The sequence below is a fragment of the Struthio camelus genome, chromosome 1, assembly GCF_040807025.1.
Source record: "Struthio camelus isolate bStrCam1 chromosome 1, bStrCam1.hap1, whole genome shotgun sequence".
NCBI lineage: Eukaryota > Metazoa > Chordata > Aves > Struthioniformes > Struthionidae > Struthio > Struthio camelus.
In genome coordinates this window covers 8,532,646-8,549,081 of record NC_090942.1, presented here as the reverse complement: position 1 = coordinate 8,549,081, position 16,436 = coordinate 8,532,646, and the positions used below count along the sequence as shown (strand labels likewise).

The 16,436-nt window shown below is 39.8% G+C and overlaps 1 protein-coding gene across 3 annotated transcripts in view; it reads left to right on the top strand.

The window, feature by feature from the left end:
- LOC104147667 (protein FAM107B) overlaps positions 1-15,635 on the top strand; it is a 64,391-nt gene extending 48,756 nt beyond the window's left edge. For all 3 annotated transcript variants that reach the window (XM_068917835.1, XM_068917663.1, XM_068917741.1), the window contains exons 2-4: positions 5,257-5,440; positions 10,203-10,356; positions 12,387-15,635. In XM_068917835.1, coding sequence (XP_068773936.1) covers positions 5,313-5,440; positions 10,203-10,356; positions 12,387-12,503 — 399 coding nt within the window. In that variant the 5' untranslated portion in view covers positions 5,257-5,312 and the 3' untranslated portion in view covers positions 12,504-15,635. The remainder of the gene's footprint in view (positions 1-5,256; positions 5,441-10,202; positions 10,357-12,386) is intronic.
- Positions 15,636-16,436: the final 801 nt, after the last annotated feature.

Here is a 16,436-nt window from a genome sequence, read left to right as displayed (position 1 = left end):
GTACAGCGTGGATTTAAGTAGCTCTTTCACTTTCGATCCAAACCTGGTTGTGCAAGGCGTCCTAGTTATAAAACGTTTGGGTAGAGGCATACTTGAAGAACTTTTATTCTAATTCCTCTCAAAATCAGGGGGAGCAGAGTAAAACCATATGTCCTCTCAAAGAATGCCTTTGGGTTACTTGTAACAAACCACAAGTCTGTGCAGTAGTTTAAAGATCTAAAAATGTAAGTCTTAACCATCAACTACTATATTTTGTTTTTTTTTTTTTTTTTAAGTACAGTTCAGAACAGATGTTCAAGCTCTTTCAAGAATAAAATTTTACTTCAGGAGGTATTCAGTGTCTGAGCTAATGCTTCTGTGCAAGATACTAATTTAAGAATTTATTAAAGCAAAAAGGAAATCATGTGAATTTAGCTCTAGTGTAAGTTTTGGAGCCTGGACTAGTCAATTATTTTGATGTTAATGTGTATTTTTAGGATTTATTTATGTTTTTGAGGGGTCTCAACTCTACTTCTGCTTTCACAGCTGGAAAGAATTGTGAGAATCATTTGAAGGGTGAAAATGCCCTGTGTATGCATAATAATATAAATATATGGTGTTGCACAGGAATTTTTATGTTCAGATTCTATATGTAGAGGGTGATCTCTGGTATGAGGAATACCAGAGGGAAAATAAATGCAATTCCCCAAATGCCGCATAAACACTGGGTTTTTCTGGCATAAGCTTCCCAAACACTGGGCTTTTCTGGCATAAGCTTCCCTCCCTTTCTGAAGCCAGGGGAGCCCTGTTGTAGCAAAAGCTCTGGCAGCTGTTAAATCCTTAACCTGATGTTGTTAAGATCTGCATTAAATGTTTTTTTTTTCTTTTTTCTTTTTTTTTTTTTTTAAAGGTAGTGGTTGTCTGGAGCTCTCTTTTGCATGAGTCTTTCCAGTGTTACTACCATTAAAGGACTTTGCTGAAAACCTCTCTATAAACAGAATAAAAAAAGAGCACTAGAAGCAAACATATATTTTGGAGGTATTTCCCCCAAATATAACTTGCATCGGGGTATGGCAGCAGCATGCCGTTGTCTGTATTCATTATTATCAGTTTGGAGGGTCTCTTCTGTTCTCACTGAATTTACTTGGGGTTCACTCATTTATTTTCCTTGGAAGGCATGTATGTAACCTCTTGGTCCCGGCTTTCCAAGACTGAGGTGTCAATGTGATACCTCTTGATTTCTCTGAAAGCATCTCTGTGAGAAACGGAATTATGTAGAAATATGAAGCTTCTCTCTGGGAGAGCTCTTGATGATCAAGTGGTTTTGCTACAGAGAGATTTTCTTTGTCTAGTGGGATATTGAAATAGCTTTGCAATTCTGTTTGAAGAGTCAAAAATTCCCCTTTCACGCAGGCTTACCAATCTGTTCTCTCCTGATAAAAATCCTTGTGTACGTAAGGAGTCACAGACAAAGTTTATGGGAGAGTTGTTCAGGCAGGACAAGATATGGTAGATAAATGACTGTGTTGCTTATGCAGCAGCAGCTAATACGAAAAAAATAAAAAAGCACTGAGGAAGCACCTGCCGGATTAGCGGGTGTATAAAACCTCAAACAGATTCAGCAAAAACATCCTGCAAATCTGTCTTTCCTTTGCTCTGGAGTAAGGTAACAGTAGGACACAGAAATGGATTGTGTGTTCTCAGTTGATCATGTAAAAGCAGCTGATTTAAAGGAGCCTCTCAAATGCTATTAAGGCATCATAATGCTGTTAAATGATTGCTTAGATCAAGGTAGAGAGAAGTTTAAATGCTTCATCTAGATTCAGTGAGGCAGAATTGCTAGTCGGAAGAGACCTTTCCAGTGAAGCTAGTAACAGTGGAGAAGCAGTTCATGCCTCGCTGTTATATCCAGTGATGATTTGAAAGCGGCTTTGTGGCCTGTGACTTTTGTAGTGATGAGCCCTAGAGACTCATAGAATTATCATTTTAAAATTGTTGTTATTTGCACATCGGTTAAACTTTTGTTTCAGGACTTCAGGGGATTCTGTCGTCTAGTTTGACTGATTTCCTGATGAGCGTAGTCTGAATCTCAGAGTGAAACCCGAGGGTTACGCTCCCAGCTCCGTCCCTGCTTGCTGTTGCATGGTGAATCCCCTCCTTTGTCTATGCCTCAGTTTCCTTAGTTGTGAAAGTCACCAGTGTTTTGATGAAGTGCTTTGATGTAAGTGTGAGAATGCATGCATAGAAATCATGCTACTCTTGTGAATTGTATCATTTGTGTGTAACACTCATGCAGGACTGTATCAGTGACCTCCTGCCACGCTGAGATTTGCAAAGAGTTTAAGGGGAGTCTTTGAGTGGGGCAATTGGGTGCCCTATTTCTTTGGCTCCGTTTTTGGAAATCCTAGTTGAAATCACCTACTACTTAATCGCACATGGAAAGACTCTTTAGTTCCTGAGGGGATTTTACTCATTCAACTTTGCTGCTAGCAATCGTTCATGTTACATTAGGAAACCACAAATCCTGACCTCAAAGTGTTGAATACATATTTTTAAAAATAGAGATGGGACAGACAAAAGAAGACTTCATTTTAAGTCTTTGCCAGAGACAAATTTGCATGCTGCAAAATATTACAACAAACTTTGAGAAATAATTGAATTGATTTTTTTTTTTTAAACACAAACTGCTAAAAACGAAGTACACTGTGACAGATTAACTGTACATATTTCAGCATTTTTCATCCTTGCCTAAGCAAGTAGGCTATTTGTCTTAAAGAGGCAGGAGGTTATTTTCTGATATACTTTAGTGGAGAATTACAGGTCGTAAATGCTTTCTAAAAGACTCATAATCTAAAAGCCATAATCAATAATCTAGAGCTGATAGAGCAATATGGAAAACAAATGTTATACATGCACCCCCCACTTATTTTATATATGGCATGCAGTTAAACAGCAAAGGATTTGAGAGATGAGTTCAGTGGAGGAGCACCAAGGCTTGTTCAGCCTGGAGAAGAGATGGCTTCCAGGAGACGAGATGGCTTCCAGGAGGCCCAACAGCAGCTTTCCCATACTGATGAGAAGCTCATCATGACAATAGAGCCAGGCTCTTCAGTGGTGCCTGGCAGGAGGATAAGAGGCAATGGGAATAAGCTGGAAAAGAGAGGTTCATACTGAACATAGGAAAAACTTTTTCACCTTGAAGATAGTCAAGCAGTGGAACAGGTTGCCCAGACAGGTTATGCACTCTCTGTCCATAGTGGATCTCAAAACCCGATCAGGTAAAGCCCTGAGAAACTTTGTCTGACCTCCAAACCGACCCTGCTTTGAGTAGGAGGTTGGACTAGAAACCTTCCAAGTCTCTTGCAACTTGAATTTTCCAAAAACCCTCCACAGTTGGTGGATGTGGTCATAGCTGGTTGCTTGACGAAAGTAAGAAGGACTCTGAAGTAGTAGTAGTATTTTTATTGTACAGTCAGTGTCGGTGAGAGACTTGTGTCATGTGCAGCGGTATGTTTACCCAGTTTTGAACGGTTTTCACTACTAGCTAATTTTATATTATTTTAGTTTCAAGGCACCTGTAAGAACTAGCATCTCCACAGAATTCAGAGCCTCTACATACACACCTGCCTTGGAAAAGCTAACGTGAAGGCCACCCTGAGAGCGGCTCACACTAGTAAGCTGTTTCTCGTAGGATTTGCTCCGTAAAATCTTGAAGTGTGAGGTATAGAGCACTGATGAAATAAAATTCATGTGATCCATTCAGATGAAGTTGAAAGGGCTAGGTCGGATCCGTTAGACATATTCAAATCCAGAGCGATTTCCCTGCATCCACGGAAAATTTAGCCCTAGTGTTTCACTACTTCTGTAACTACACATGCAGCTCAAGCGGAGTGATGGTGGTGTGTCCTGTATTAGTGTGCTAGAGCGCTGCAGTGGACATCTTTCCACTGTGTCGAGTAGTTTAAAGCAGAGCAAATCAGACCTTCTGAGCAACAGTATGAGCTTTCTGACCCACACCCACAAAATAGTTTAGTGATTAAACAGATACCGAAACTTAGACAGATTTTACAGCCCATTGAGTAAGAAAGTAGGAAAGGCTGGTAACACTGGGATCTAAATTATAGCACGTGTTCAGCTTTTCCTGGAAAATATGTGGCAAATCACAGTGATTCTCTGATTCTTTTCATAGCTCCATACCATAAGGTGTGCAGCGTTCAGCTGTGCTGTCAGGCTAATGGAGGTCTGTCTTTTTATTTGTCTTTCGTGTCATACTGATTCATCTCTGGAAAACCCACATGCTGGGAAATTTTTGTCTGTTGAAGGGACTGATGTGTGTGTCATCAAACCGATAATTGCAGCATGCCAGATTCTGCATGCAGGTTTCTGTGACAGTGAATGGAGACAGAATTGCTCTGAAAGTGTTTTGTTTCAGATGCTGAATTCGTTGCGACTAAAGCTCTTTAGTGGAAGGTGGTATTAATGGTCACGTATAAATTATTTGAAAGCTATAGTTTACTTGTCAGCTGTTCATTAAAAGTGTTGTGACTTGTTATATAAATATGCTTTCTACAGTAGGATCTTCAAATGTTATGAACTCTGATGGTTTTACTGGCTTTGCAAATCAGTGGGATTCTGGATTTTTCACTGGGCAAAGTATGGCCTTTAAGAAACAACCTCACTCAGCTTTTTTCCTCCGCCTCTCCACTCAAAAATTCCACTCACCGCCCCCAGAATTGAAGATACGGCCGTTTTCCCTTGAAAGCTCTTGTGTGGTAGTGTTACAATACGCTTCAGGGCTTATCTACATGAGGTATTTTCCCTGTAGCTAGTATGGTACTGATGGCAAAAAAAAGAGAATCTGTAGGGGTTTTGATACACGTTATCAGTATTCAGTATAGTAATTATTTAAAATGTCTTTTGGATCTCAGTGCCTCTGATCTAAAAAATGCTTCATCTGAGTAGACTTACTAAAATCAGTGGGACTTTGCACATGCTTATCCTAAAGTATGTGTTTAGTTGTTCTTAAAATGGGGAGAATCTGTATCAAAGTCAACAGGGCGAAGACTTCTAGAGATGATAATGTTGTAAAGCTGTCATCCATTTAAAAAGATGCTGCTGATGTTTGCTCTGAAGAGCTTGTACTTGCTGGAGACGAGATTCATTTAGAAAAAAACATGTTATCAATGTGATATACCACCTTTATTTATTTTAATGTATCTTTAAAAGATCTGTCAGTATATACTTCCCACAGTGTTTTTTTTCTTCCATATTGTACAGGTACCTTGAGTGAGGACACCGGACCTAAAGATCCATATCCCATTCCAAGAAAGATTATGGCTGAACCAGACTACATAGGTGATGACAATCCTGAGTTAATTAGACCTCAGAAATTAATTAATCCTGTGAAGTCATCCCGGAATCATCAGGATCTCCACAGAGAGCTGCTTATGAACCAGAAAAGGTAGAAGTGTAGAAATAACTCTTTTTAAAACAAAATAAAACAAAACAAAAAACCTTCCCTGAGTGCTAATTTCAGCAAAAAGATATTTTACCCAAAACCCCGCAGATGCTTTTTGTTGTTTCAGATCTTGTGGACAAGAAGACTTTGTGATTCTTGAACTTGGCATTTACTTATGTTTGAGGTGCAGTTAAGTTGGTCTAACCCTCTTTTCCTTGACAGTTGTATCTTCTTTGTAGAACTTAAATGTTTGTTTTCAAACAACCCTTGCTATCATTTTAATATTAGATCATCATTTCAAAAGCTTTGCTCATTTTGTCTGCTGTTGTGTTTGTGCGGCGTAATCAGTGGTTGACCGTACACCAGCTGGCAGGTGGGACACTTTGCAAAAGGGTGGGATACATAAATCAATATTATTTGCAAAATACTGGAATAACAGTTGTAAGAAAGCTGTAGGCTGCCCCGCTGTTTCATCTGTGGGCATTGGGCTGACCTTAGGCCTTCCACATCTGTTCTGCTGCTAGTCAAAGAATATACTGAGAAAGTTGAACAAGATCAGTTGTTGATCGTGCAGTGAGGCTCTTCAAAAGCTTACTGTAAGAGGTTGAGGTTTTTCATTTTGTTCTTGTGAATAGACATTATGGGTAAGTTTTAGGAAAAAACAGTTTTCTCCTGTCGTATTTCTGTATGTGTCACAGGGCACTGTAATTTGTCTTGGGTTCTTAACGACTAGATTTTGTCAACTGTTTGATACCATCAGAATCATACAATCCGTAGGTTTTTGCCATTCCCAGCAGACTGAGTTTAGGAGGCCACTCTTTCAGATGAAAGATGAAGTAAATAAAGAAGAATTTCTTAAAATGCGGTGTGGTAGTGTGAGGCCGGCTCTGCTGCTGCACAAATGTTTCCTTGTATGTTATGCAAACACTGCTCCCTTCATTCTGGAATGGGATGCGCGGTTGTTGCTTTGTGTACCTGTTTTGAAGACGCGAAGAGCTGGAGTTTGATTCCATCGGCTTCAGAGAGTCAGGGACTCGGCCCAGAGGTAGTTGAAGCTGTGTTATCAAATCTCCTCAACAAAGGAGGACTCGCTTAGAAAACATATTAAGAGAATAGCCGTGCAACTGCACGAAGGAGAAAAAGCTGCCCAACCTATGAGACTTGTCAATTAAAGAAACAGAAACGAATTCCAATTTAAATTAGTGATTTCATGGAGATCTCCTGTATTAACTTGGCATCAAGAATGCGTGACTGTCCTAACAGGAGTTCACTTGGTGTCTTCCTGCCTGTTCTGGGAAAGATTAATTTGAACTCGCTATTCAGGACTCTTGTTTATGAATCTGTTGCAAGATCTATAATTTGAGTCCGAACACAGGCCTCGGAACTTATGTGTTCCTTGCGTAGTGACATCTGGTACAAGTCTTTTAATCATCATTTTTGCATCTCTTCCGTTGACTTTGTTGAACGCTACAAGGGGATCACAATGTGGACACTGCTATCTCAGGAAGTGGGTTAGACTTCTTTTGCTCCCTTCTCTTTTGGCCTCCTTGGTTTATCTAATTCATGTCTAGTCTGTGATATTTCACTCATCACTACAGTAACAGATGCATCTGGAGTATCTTCTTCTCCACAGACTTGTTTACAGAAAAAAGATCGCAGCTGTGAGTTGAAGCCACTCAAAATATACTTTTCCATGGGCAAGGGTTTGGGGATCCACAAACCCAAAGGGTTTCGAAAAACAATATTTCAGAGTATACTTCATAATAACAAAGTTACCATCAACAGCCGTTCAGGCTTTTTGAGTCCAAGGACCTTGACAGAGATGAGGCAGCTATTGCTTTGGCTTCTCCAGCGTAACTGGATTTGCATATTTGGCAGGAAGAGTCACATTCTGAAAGTTTCTCCTTTTTGCCTTTGACACTATTATTTTGAGGAGAGAAGAGGGTCCTTTCTGTATGCAGTAGCAAAATCCTGAGAAATGCTAGGTTTAGATACTTGATTCTAAATGAATTGCACACACAATACAGCATTCATCGAGTGATGAAGTAGAAATGTTTCACAGAGTGCCAACTGAATTGGAAGAAACTGGCATGTAGATGTTTTTCCTATTTTTTCATTAATGGGATTAAACTTCAAAGTCAGCTTCTAGCACCAAGAAGTTTATAGGCATTGAAAGACAGATAGTTGACGTTTCCTAGCTTAGGATCTTATTCTAAAGCTTGCGGAGGCTGCATTAAATTAAGGCTGCTACTTTTTTCTTTTTTTTCTTTTAAAATTCATAAAAGCATTAGCTGCTTTCAAATAATATGAAGTTCTTTTCTTTTATAAGAATATCCTATTACACAGAAGAGTTGTGGTGCCCTCAATACCCACTCTTTTCTTTTATTATGATGCTGATTAGCTGCAGCTGTTAATTTTAGATCCTTATTTAGTGGGGCAGAAATGAAATATTTTGAAGGTTTTCACCAGCAGAGAAACTGGTATTTCGGAAAGAGTTAGGACTCTGTGCGACCTCTAGTATGAGGCTTTTGTGTAGTATAGATATTAGGCTGATGTTCCGCTTTGTTACTGTAAATTGCCATATATATGAAAGGATTTCAGTGTTCTTTCACGGAAGTGTTGCTTAACGTGCACCTTACTTCATTGTGAAGACTTGTAGGCACCCAGAGCTTTGATTTTTGACCAGTCAAATCTGAACAGCGTTTCTGGGTCTTAGAAGTTATTAGTCAGTGCTAATCCAATCAGTCTTCATGCCTAACGTAAGCAGTGTCCGTTAGGTCTTAAATTAATAGTTATTTACTTTCAGAAATGGTAGTCGTTTTGGACAAAGATGAAGGTAACGGTAACTCTGGGCACTGATCACTTACGTTAACGTACTTCTACTTATTGGGGGTCAGCCTTAGCTCTGCAGGCCGTTGCGCCCTTTCCTTCCAGAGGTTAACGCTGTCAACTGACTGCTGTTAAAGAACACCTTGCTTAGTTTGTACCTAAGTCTTAGGATCTTTCATTTAACCAGAACAACCACCAAAAGGCGATAGAAGCTGCCTGTTTGTTGCTTTTGCTTTTTAAATATGAGAGTGAAAACGGGATCGAGGTTACGATTATTCTGTCACAGATCTGACTGCCAAACCCATGTGATTAGACTGAGAGGTTAAAGCTATTTTTATTTTCTGTGGCTGTTAGTTGTCCCTTTTGCTACAGCACATCTAAATCACTCTTGTGGCTCTGCTTTGTTAGGTGTGCAACCTTAGCAGAGAAACCAGGAGTGAGCACTGTTACTTTGCAGTTTGCATCTGGTTCCTTGCTCTCTTGGTCAGTGTTCCCTAGCATAGAAATTTCCAGTGACTTAGCTCTCGTTCACCTAGTAGTAATGGGAAAAAGGGTAACTCCAGCTTTTCTCTGCTTGTCTTAATTCTTATGCCTTAAAATGGCAATTAAAATAGCATGAAACATTAAACATTAACAAAATCTTGTGACTTCTGTTGCATTCAGACTGTGAGATATATTATGAAAAATACATAGGAAGAATACACAGAAGTGTATGTACAAGGATAGACTATTGCCTAATATATAGTCATTCATAGATGTCATGATAAAATGGCTTTTTAATATATTTTTAATATATTATTGGACAATATTATATCCATAATATTGGATCTATTATGCTGTCAGATAGTCATACTGCAGAAGAATTAGGCTACCATAGAAATCTTAAGTAGGGAAGGGTGCAGATTACAGAATTTCTTGAAGTTGAAATTAAAAATGGCTGATGTTAAACAACGTTGAATGTTTTTGTGTAACAGTTCACAGGGAAGGTGACAGTAACAAAGGCAAGTTTCAGGTGTTTCTGCTCTGGCTTAAGTGACATAATAGCTGAATAATGGGGGTATCTCTGAATCTTATCATAGTAAATTTTGAAAAATTCATAGCTTAACAGAGATGAAAGAAAGATCTGACGTCACAAAAATAAGTGTGCGTTTGTGTGTATAAGTAGTCACACATCTTCTCAGAGAGTAAACTTTCTCATTTTAGAGTAGTTGGCTCAGAAAACGGTTTGCACAGAACAGACTTGAAAGAATCAATTGATGTACTGGCCAAAATCTTGCAAAGGGGAGAAACTTCTCCCCTTTTCCTGGTCTCCAAGGTGACTAGGAGTTTTTAATTCTGGATTTTTGTTGTCTCGGCCTCTTTTTTTGTGATGTTGATTTTAGCTTGGCAGTAGCTTAACAACCAGCCATAACTATAGTTCTCAAACTTTGAAGGACGGACAGAATCCTCAGTTTCCAGGAGCAGCGTGTTAAAATCCAAATGGAGACTGTTTTTTAGTTCTGTCCATGTGATTTTTTCTCTGGACACAATTTTTCCAAATAAACTGGCCAGCAACTGATGCAGTCTCTCCCAAATTTTTGTTTCCAGGTCTGTCAGCATTTTCATTTGAGATAGTTTTTAAATCTCTTCGTCTAGAATGGAGAGATCAGAGGGAAGACTAAAGATGAGAAGAGAAACAGTGGATTATCCGGGAGTAATACTAGCATGCATGTTAAAAGAAAATATCCTTCAGAGTAATGGGGCTCAAATTCCAACCTAGGATTTTGGTTAGAGACCACTAAAATTTCTGTCTATTTTTCCCTTTTAACTTATGTACCTACATAGGCGTAAGTTGATTTGAGGAAAACCTGCCTTCAATTCTGTGTGAATTCCTACTTATTAAAAGTGATCTCTTTCTTCCCTGTTTCCTCCCCCCTTGTCCAATTTAAACTTGAAGGGGTCTTGCACCTCAGAACAAGCCAGAGCTGCAAAAGGTGATGGAGAAGAGAAAACGAGATCAAGTTATTAAACAACAAAAAGAAGAGGAAGCACAAAAGAAGAAATCAGACCTGGAAATAGAGCTACTGAAACGGCAGCAGAAACTGGAGCAGGTGAGATGGGAAATAACACTAACTTGACACATCTGTGTCTGAGCTAGGCTCCCTTTGTAGACAGGAAAGAAGCAGCAGCTTGTCTTATGGCACAATTCGTCTGATCAAACGCAGACATCTCTTTCAGGGTGAGTCCAATCACATTGTACAATGACCCTTCTTTCTGGTTACGTAGGAACTTCATGCAGATGTCTGCTTTTGGTCAAATGAATCCTGCTCTGGACAACAGGAACAGGTTGACCATATGTGACCATTGAAACTGTGGTGAATTATTCATCTTTTGTAGCTTTTAATTTAAGAGATGATCTGCTGAGAATGGATGTTAGACTGCTGTGCATCAAAACTGTATGCTTAATGAATAAAAAAAAAAAAATCAGTTGATCCTTTGCTCAGGGTAAGTAAGAGACTAGGCAACTTAAACAGACTTTTTGTAGCCTTAAAATGTTTGAGTCTATTGGCAGGCTTTATCAAATGAAGACAAAATCCTCAGATCCTAAGCGCAGAGATGATGTGGAGTTGTAGTCCATTGCAGTGACACTTATTGCTAAGTATAGGGCCAGCCAAAGGTCTCTGAGCCTCCGAAGGCACTTTGTGTATACGCAAGGGAAAATATCCACCGTGGAAACAGCCTCATCAAGGAAGTCACTCTGCGAAAGCATTACATTTATATTTAAATAAAAGAATGTTTTAAAATAGTCTCTACTGTTTTTCTTAACAGAAATCAGTTAAGCCAAATAACTGTCCTATTAAAATGATTTATAGTCCAGTCATTATTTAGGGTTTGGGTTTTTTAATTATAGCTTTTTTTTATTAGATGCAGAAATATTTCTGGGGGGAGAAAGCGATTGTAATTTCAAGGGTATCCTCCTGTCACTTTTCCCCCTCTGCTTTTTAAAAGATGGGGCCAACTTCAAATTGTTTCGATTGTAGGAAGATGCCTGACTTCAACTCGAGCCATCCGAGGACATACGTAGAATAGACAGTTTTCTTGGAAGAGGAAAAGCTTGCCCATTGCTCGCAATGTTGTGACTTTGCAAGCATCGTAGGAGCGACGTTGTTTGATAACATGAGGCATGGAGGAGCGTTGCCGTGAATTACTGTGACAAGGCATGTCCCTTATCGATGAGCCAGAGACAAAGGAGAGATTATTTAGGTGAACAGTACATGGTCCCCGTTAATCTGGGAGGCCTCGGTGTGTTTACAGGAAAAGCTCCTTTCAGGATTACTTTCACTCTTAATTTTTGAAAGGTTTGTTTCTTCCTTTCTGCTGACTGACTTGCCTTCACTGAGAATTACTAAGCCGTCCTTACTCCATGCAATCTGTGAGCAATGTTCTGTGTTGAAACCACAGATCTGTCCTCTGCGGGGCAAGGCTGTATCTTGCTTCATAGATAACTTTGAGTGTCTACATGGGCAGGATCTCCAACTGGGTCAAAAATGTCAGCGAATGGACTCTCAGAACTGAACAACCAATGGGGTCAGGGAAGTTTAGGAGGCTTCTTATTTTTATTGATTTTTGTGATAGGCAAAGCAGACATACCAGAAGATGCTTAAGTTAGATACTTAAATCCATACCTAGACACTCGGAAATAAAATCAGCACGTGCGCTCTGTAATAGCGGTTCATATGCATTCTCCCATGAGACAGATTTTTCTTGTTCTGCCCAAAAAGCCAGAGAAGGGAATTACTGTTATTTCTTTAATGAAGATGTCCAAGAATGTATTTAAAAAAGCGTTACCTTATTCTGTTACTGGGCTAGCAGGGTTTTTGTCCATCTGGCAAAGGTGTTTGCAGGCCTGGTGGAATGAGCTGGAGCCAAGGATTTGAAAAGATTTATAGTTTATGAGAACAGATATTCCCAAAGAAATACAACTTTATCTTTTCCATGATGGAAGGAAAGGAAGTAATTTAAAACATGTTTTGCATGACCAGTTATTGGGGTCAAATGTCTCTGTCTAGACTGAAATCTTTTTTTGTGTTGTATTTCAATGACCTATTTTATATGCAATTTTTTTTTAATCCATTTTAAGCTGGAACTTGAGCAACAGAAGATGCAAGAAGAGCAGGAAAATGCACCGGAATTTGTCAAAGTCAAAGGCAACTTGAGGAGGACGGTCCAGGAAGCAACAGATGCAGCGGACTCCTAGAGCCAGCTCCTGCTTACACTTCTGGCGTTCCAGCGGTGGATGCAGAGAGGCTTCTGCAGGTTGTCTCAGATTTCCTCCTCAAGAGGGAGAGTAACAGTATCCAGGTGACACTTGCTGAAGAAGAGATTTTTTTTTTTTTTTTTTTTTTAAGTTCCTGGGACGTGTGGATTAAAAAGACTGTAATGTGAACAGATTGACTTGCCAAACGCAGTCCTGAGACCAACGGATGAGGAGTCTGTGTGTCAGTTTGGTGTCGTGGACCAGTCTGAAGTGCTTGCTCGGAGATTTGAACCAGGGATACTAGAGAAGCTTCTTCAGTGTTGCACTGCTCTATCTCTTATGAGCCTAGTTTAATGGAGATACCCAGATTATGTTTCGCTTTAAAACAGAACAAAAATCCTTTTGCTGTGCAGGTAAATTCCCTCTTCCTAGCCCTGCAGCTTGTGTATAGCCCACCATAATTTGCATTTAATTTGAATTTGGGTCAAATCTGGCAGGAAATGAGGTATGTTCATCATCACTGCCAGTCTGCACCAGGATAGATAGGTGTGTTAGGGAGATGAGAATGCTTAAAATTCACCAGCAGTGAATAGCTAAGCAACAATAAAGCCCGGTTCTCCCTGTTGAGAATGTGGAATTTGGGCTATGAAAGAGCAGAAATCTGATGATCCTTCCACTGGGGAAAATCCACAAGCTAATTTCTCTCTGTCTTTAAACTTTTCCCTTAAAATATCATGTACAGGCCCATGCAGTGCTACCTGTGAATTTAGCTCTGTTGTTTCTCAGTGCAAAATGATCCATCTTCTAGTTTTTGTTTTGAAATCCTGCTTACTTTGTTGTTGTGGCCTTTCTCCTCCAAGGACATGTTGATCTGAATACAGTGTTAACACGTTGTTTGGTGGTGTTTAAATTCATTTCCTGGGACTGAACACAGAGATCTGATTCTGTCATCAGGTCCTGCTTAGTTGTTGCAGGAACTTGTTGCAGTTCTTGCAATAGAGCAGGATTTAAACCAGGCCAAACCGATTATTAGCATCTACTGAGAGGGAATTCTTTTTCCCCAAAGTGAGACATAAAATGAAATTCATTTTATCCCATCTTTCCTCATGCCTCAAGAAAGAGGGGAAGTGTGTTATCACTGAGTCTCAGAGTCCAATTCTGTCACATTCTGCCTTTCTGCAAGTTGCCCTCCTGACTTGCCTTTGAATAAAATACTACAATCTTGCATAGGGATGGCAGATCTGATCCTCTGTGCTTATGACTACTAGTTACCCGGGAAAGCCTGGGGTGAGGAGTGCAGAACAGATTACTCATACAGGAATATGGAATTGGTTTCTTAATTGGTGTGAGTGGGTGCGGATAACTTAACTTGAAGTCGAGGATAAATCCTCATCTTCCTCGAGTGGCACATTACCAGCTCTCACTGAAGCTGTGTTTATCCATACCAGCTGAGTATCTACTCATAGTCTTTGCCTTAGGATGTTAAGCAAAATAATTTCTGCTTTGTAATTACATTGAGCATAACTACTTTAGAACACTTTTTATTAATGTCAACAGTGGTGTGTTTGTGTTGCAGAGGTGATGGGGGAGGGTTGGTTTGTTTGCTTTTCAGTTTCTTTTGCCTTTCCAGTAGATACTGGAGATTTTAAATACAGTTTCAGCTGAGCGCTTGGGACAAAATGCTCACAATTAGCAATGTCTCCTAGGAACAGCCCTCCATTTGTCAAGATCTAAGCATTTCTTACGCAGACACAATCCAATTAAGAGTAAATTAAATTGTGATAAGTGTATTGCCATTGACTTAGATTTGCAGTGTGACTCACGTCTAGAAGATAAAATGTGAAGATGGTTTACCAGACTTCAGATTGTGGACATGCAAAAGACAAAGGCCAAACGCAAGACTCTCCTGTGTATTTTCCTCAACAAAGGAATACCTTAACTGCTGCAGATTCCTTCTCCTTCCAGAGGAAGGAAGAGGGGGAGGGAGGATCTTCATTTCTGGCGGCACATTATTCTTACACTTGCACTGATTGAATTTGTTTCATGGTGTTGACTGTTGAGGCAGCACTGTATACTCTTATTTCCATACCGCTATTGTTTTGTCTTAGCCATTCCCTGCCTCCAAACTTCTTCATGTGTGTTGGTTTCCACTCTGCTGTTGCCTTCTGTTCAGTGTGGAAATCTTCAGAAACTGGGGAGAAACCCTCCTTTGGTTTGATAAAAACCATTTCTTCTTAGCAGTTTTCCCTCAATGAACATGGCAATTCTGCTGTGCAAACACAGTGAAATGAATGAAGCTGGATGTAATCCAGGTGGCACCAGAGCCCATGCTGGAGGGGACTGCTCTTCGACTTCAGTGAGTGTTGGATTGGGCCCGTTAACGATGAATGCTTTCTGCTTTCTCTTCATATTGTCTTGTGATTCAGGGTACAGTTTCTCTTTCTGAAACACAGGAAGCCGGAAAACTCCCTTGTACATACGGTGTGAAGCAGATTTTTGTTTTCGGTTGGAATTCTCTATACAAATAGGACATCGTGTTTGTTAGAGCACCTTTTCTGCTGATCTTTTAGTCCAGGAATCCACATCACCTTCATGTTGATATGACAGGCAAAAGCTTGTCTTTAAAATCAGGATTGGGCTAGAATGTGCAGCCCTTAAATGGGTGGTCAGCTAGTCACACCCCGAGTGTCCTGTGCGGCAACCGAAGTAAGAAACCGCTTGCAGGCGAGAGTAAGCAATTGTTGATCTGGTCTTTAGCTATATGAATATTGAAGCAATCCTGCAAATACTTCAGTGAGAAATCTTTCTGATTTAAAAATGGCTTACTTCTACCATTTTTGCCTCTTAGTAAGACAGTACTTTTTTAAAACTCTCTTGCTTTCGATAGTATAGTAGTAAATTTTTAGAATCTTTGTGGCTTTAACCTTCTGTTAATATCTGCTCTTGATTGAGTGTACATATATAAATATATATAAATATAAAAAGGGAGCCTTAATGGATTTGTTTTCATAATTTAATATTTTTGGTATTTGCTCTTGTATAATTGTTTTTAACTAAAGGTATTACAAAAATGAGGGTGGAGTACTTAGAACCAAAGTTATGCTTAATAAAATCTACTACATGCTTGGAATATGCAGTGGTGTCTGTCATGTCCTGCTGAAAACAAAACCTTGGGGACTGCAGTGAGACATCCAGGTTATTTAGAGTTCTGCAGTGCAGGGGGAAGTATCAAGATCATGGTAACTCTTGGTTCCTTAAAACTTGACCTTTGTTTCTGTGTGCAAAATTATTGGCAAATCACTTTGACGGAGGCAGAGAAGACTTCCTATTAACACTTGAGTATTTTTATAAAGGGACTGTGTAGTTGTTTAGCTAATGCAAGGTAAGGCAGTGGGAGGAAAACACGCGATGGGATTAAATAATCGTGGAAAGTGTTCCCTGCTCTGCTAACTGTATTAAAATGCACCAGGCAAACTTCAGCCTTGGAATCACCAGCATTACAACTCCGTTCAAAAAAGGCAGTGAGAAAATAATAATGAGCCTGGTCCTGGGTCCTACAAAGTCCTACAAAGGTGCTTTTAGTTTAGCCAGCGCACCGGCCTATGGTTCTAGTAGGGAAGCTTGGATATGCAAAAGCAAGTACATGCTCAAATGATTTGTTGGATTAGGGTCAGATTGTTCCATGCCTTACAAAACTGAACTGAGAGCGAAATCCTGTGTTAACAGCAGACTGCGAAAACTAGCGATGGAGGGAATAGGGCAGGAAGAGGTGTGGGTGATGAATTCTCTCTGAAAATGCTTAGCTCTTAATGATGAGCCCTGGTCAGCCAGGGACAGGTGTTGATGGAAGGGGAGACAGAAGTGCTAGGGTGAAATGAAGTGGGGGAGGAGGAGAGGAGCAGTGAATTCAGAACAGATGTCAGGAAATGCTTT